Consider the following 4224-nt stretch of genomic DNA (forward strand, 5'->3'; position numbering starts at 1 on the left):
GAGGATTATCGGCTGTGTCTTAATATGGACTGACATTCACATAGGAAGTTTTACTACTACATGTATCCTCTCTGTCACGTTAATATACAGTGGTTCGTTTCATATAACAATGTCTGTAGGTTTAGCTCTAACTCTCTTTACAAAGATTGTCTGTATTAGACATATCTTCTTTGATGAATTACAGATTTTAAAAAACGGTTATCTCACTGATCCTGAAACGTTGTGTTGCCAGATTGTGAAGCTGATCAAATCGTCTCCAGAACACCCAATCACGCTAGCCATTGGAGACGGGGCTAATGATGTTAGCATGATCCTGGAGGCTCACGTGGGCATCGGTTAGTATTACCCTGTTCACTGTAAATGGACCTCTTTTCAATAAAATTATTTGAATTTGAATACGATTTAGATTGGTTGATTTTATATATATATTTGAATATAGTTTTATATATTTTTATTCATGTATATGACTCGCATAACAAATGGTAAAAGCGCTCAGTCATGTCATCCCCTAAGGCATCATGGGTAAAGAGGGTCGCCAGGCAGCGCGGAACAGCGACTACGCCATCCCGAAGTTCAAACACCTGAAGAAGATGCTGCTGGTTCACGGACACTACTACTACATCCGCATCTCAGAGCTTGTCCAGTACTTCTTCTACAAAGTCAGTGTTTTCTCACTAAATGTAACATAGAACTACTGATGATTTAAGCATTAAAACATTATTTTGTTTTTCCTCAGAATGTCGCCTTCATCTTCCCTCAGTTCCTCTACCAGTTCTTCTGTGGCTTCTCCCAACAGGTACATAAAAGATGTGCCCAAAATTGTAGTACTTTAAACCATGACTTTGTGGAGAAGTTTAAATAGTTTTTCTCTGGTTAAGAATGCATGACAAATGAGTAAGATATAAATATTGTTTTTAAATGACTGATCTTGGTTGTTCTCTACCATCCTGTCTCTCTCCAGCCGCTGTATGACACAGCCTATCTGACACTGTACAATATCAGCTTTACCTCTCTACCTATCCTGCTCTTCAGCCTCATCGAGCAGCACATCAACATGGACATCCTCAAGAAAGACCCCTCCCTCTACAGGTACACTACATGACCAAAGTATGTGGACACCTGCTCGTCGAACATCTCACTCCAAAATCATGGGCATTAAATATGAGGTTGGTCCCCCCTTTTGCTGCTATAACAGCCTCCACTCTACTGGGAAGACTTTCCACTAGATGTTGGAACATTGCTACAGGGACTTGCTTCCTTTCAGCCAGAAGAGCATTAGTGAGGTCGGGCACTGATGTTGGGCGATTAAGCTGGCTTACAGTTGGCGTTCCAATTCATCCCAAAAGTGTTTGATGGGGTTGAGGTCAGGGCTCTGTGCAGGCCAGTCAAGTTCTTCCACACCGATCTCGACAAACCATTTCTGTTTGAACCTCGCTTTGTGCACAGGGGCATTGTCATGCTTAAACAGGAAAGGGCTTTCCCCTAACTGTTGCCACAAAGGTGGAAGCACAGAATCATCTAGAATGTCCTTGTATGCTGTAGCGTTAAGATATCCCTTCACTGGAACTAAGGGGCCTAGCCCAAACAGTGAACAACAGCCCCAGACCATTATTCCTCCACTAAACTTTACAGTTGTCACTATCCATTTGGGCAGGTAGCGTTCTGCTGGCATCCTCCAAACCCAGATTCATCCGTCGGACTGCCAGATAGTGAAGCGTGATTCATCACTATAGAGAACGTTTTTCCACTGCTCCAGAGTCCAATGGCGGCAAGCTTTATACCACTCCAGCCGATGCTTGGTAATCGGTGATGTCAGCTGTAGTACTGCAGATTGTAGCTTCTATCAATGTAATTGTCTGCATCATTTCAAATCCCCCATATATATTTTTGTATACATATTTTTCTAAATATATTTTCCTTTATTATTTTCCCCTAACCCTACCACCCCTCCCCTATTGGAGTAAACTAATGGACAACAACACTTAGGCTTCTACTTCCAGCTTATACATACTATATAAATTATACGGACACAATGTACTTTACAATAGTTATCTTTTGTTTGTTTTTAATCCCATCCTTCAGCTACCATCAATCTGTGATCTTAGACTTGTGTGCGTCTGCTCGGCCACGGAAACCCATTTCACAAAGCTCCCGACGAACAGTTCATGTGCTTATGTTGCTTTCAGAGGCAGTTTGGAACTCGGTACTTAGTGTTGCAACCGAGGACAGACTATTTTTATGTGCTACGCGCTTCAGCACTCAGCCGTTCTGTTCTGTGAGCTTGTGTGCCCTACTACTTCGTGACTGAGCCGTTGTTGCTCCTAGACGTTTCCACTTCACAATAACAGCACTTACAGTTGACTGAGCCAGCACTAGCAGGGCAGAAATTGGACTAACTGACTTGTTGGAAAGGTGGCATCCTTTGACAGTGCCACGTTAAAAGTCACTGAGCTCTTCAGTAAGTCCATTCTACTGCCAATATTTGTCTATGGAGTTTGCATGGCTGTGTGCTTGATTATATACCCTACCGTTCAAAAGTTTGGGGTCACTTAGAAATGTCCTTGTTTTTGAAAGAAAAGCTATTTTTTATTGTCCATTTAAAATAACATCAAATTGATCAGAAATACAGTGTAGACATTGTTAATGTTGTAAATGACTGTTGTAGCTGGAAACGGCTGATTTTTAATGGAATATCTACATAGGCGTACAGAGACCCATTATCAGGAACCATCACTCCAATGGCATGTTGTTAGCTAATCCAAGTTCATCATTTTAAAGGCTAATTGATCATTAGAAACCCCTTTTGCACAGCTGAAAACTGTTGTTCTGATTAAAGAAGCAATAAAACTGGCCTTCTTTAGACTAGTTGAGTATCTGGAGCATCAGCATTTGTGGGTTCGATTACAGACTCAAAATGGCCAGAAACAAAGCACTTTCTTCGGAAACTCATCAGTCTATTCTTGTTCTGAGAAATGAAGGCTATTAAATGTCCTCAACTGGCAGCTTCATTAAATAGTACCCGCAAAACACCAGTCTCAATGTCAACAGTGAAGAGGCGACTCCGGGATGCTGGCCTTCTAGGCAGAGTTCCTCTGTCCAGTGTCTGTGTTCTTTTGCCCATCTTAATCTTACATTTTTATTGGCCAGTCTGAGATATGGCTTTTTCTTTGCCACTCTGCCTAGAAGGACAGCATCCCGGAGTCGCCTCTTCACTGTAGAGGCGACTCCGGAATGTTGAATGTTCAGCTATTCATTAATAGCTGAACTATAATTTGAAGTTGTGTCCACATACTTTTGTGTATATAGGGTAGGTGCTACCCACCAACTGCCTGTCCCAGCATGCAATAGTGTGATGTGATACATTTCTGAAGACTGTTAGAAAATCTCACATTGGTAATGTTCCTCAGTTGATCTCTTCCACAGCGTTTCCTCAGATCATACTGAGCAGATAATTGTAAAATCCTATCAGCTCTTGGCAAACTGTGACTGCCATCTCTCTCCTCATATGAACTCTGTTACTAAACAACATCCGAATTCACATTCTCAAGATGTTGTAAGACGTTACAAGATAATAATAGAATCACGTAGACACACTTGTTTGTGAATCCATATATACAGTGTAAAGCTCACATTGTTCAGTGGTGTTGCCAGTAAATGTTTGATGTTTTTGTTTGCTTTTCCTCTCTCTGCCTGGTGACAATCAATACTCCATTTTCCTGCTAGCTACCTATGGGTAATTGTGTGGAAAATTTAGACCGACAATGCAGCAGGCAGAAAGGCATCTGACTGGTGTCAGGTCATTCCTCCATGCCTGGATTTGTCAGCTAACTGTTAAATCAATGGTGCCTTGCTCACGGTTGTGGTGGAGGAATGCTGTTTTAGTTCTGGAGACTAATAGAAAGTGGGATTGCTGTTAGCTTGGAATTCTTCTAGTTAAAGGGACAATTCACCCCAAAATCTAAATGTGTCAGATATTAGTATGAATTGAAAGGAATCTACAAATGAATGGGAAAACAATAGAACCATCTAATTAAATCCCCAAATACATGGTATATAGACTAATGTAATGCAAGAATTATGCTCAGATGTCTGGTCATCAGATAATATGGATCTCTTGTCTCCTCTCTATAGGGACATAGCTAAGGACTCCCTCCTATATTTACTGTATATAATGTGTACTGTAATGTTTCCTCTCTACAGGGACATAGCTAAGAACTCCCTCCT

General features: G+C 41.3%; 1 protein-coding gene across 3 annotated transcripts in view; it reads left to right on the forward strand.

Annotated features, from left to right (window-relative positions):
- Nucleotides 1–235: 235 nt before the first annotated feature.
- LOC112075965 (phospholipid-transporting ATPase IH-like) overlaps nt 236–4224 on the forward strand; it is a 7929-nt gene continuing 3940 nt past the window's right edge. For all 3 annotated transcript variants that reach the window (XM_024142871.2, XM_024142872.2, XM_070441137.1), the window contains exons 1-4: nt 236–335; nt 514–659; nt 737–796; nt 962–1089. In XM_024142871.2, the coding sequence (XP_023998639.1) occupies nt 308–335; nt 514–659; nt 737–796; nt 962–1089 (362 nt within the window). In that variant the 5' untranslated portion in view covers nt 236–307. The remainder of the gene's footprint in view (nt 336–513; nt 660–736; nt 797–961; nt 1090–4224) is intronic.

Source organism: Salvelinus sp. IW2-2015, unplaced genomic scaffold (genome assembly GCF_002910315.2).
Source record: "Salvelinus sp. IW2-2015 unplaced genomic scaffold, ASM291031v2 Un_scaffold3493, whole genome shotgun sequence".
NCBI lineage: Eukaryota > Metazoa > Chordata > Actinopteri > Salmoniformes > Salmonidae > Salvelinus > Salvelinus sp. IW2-2015.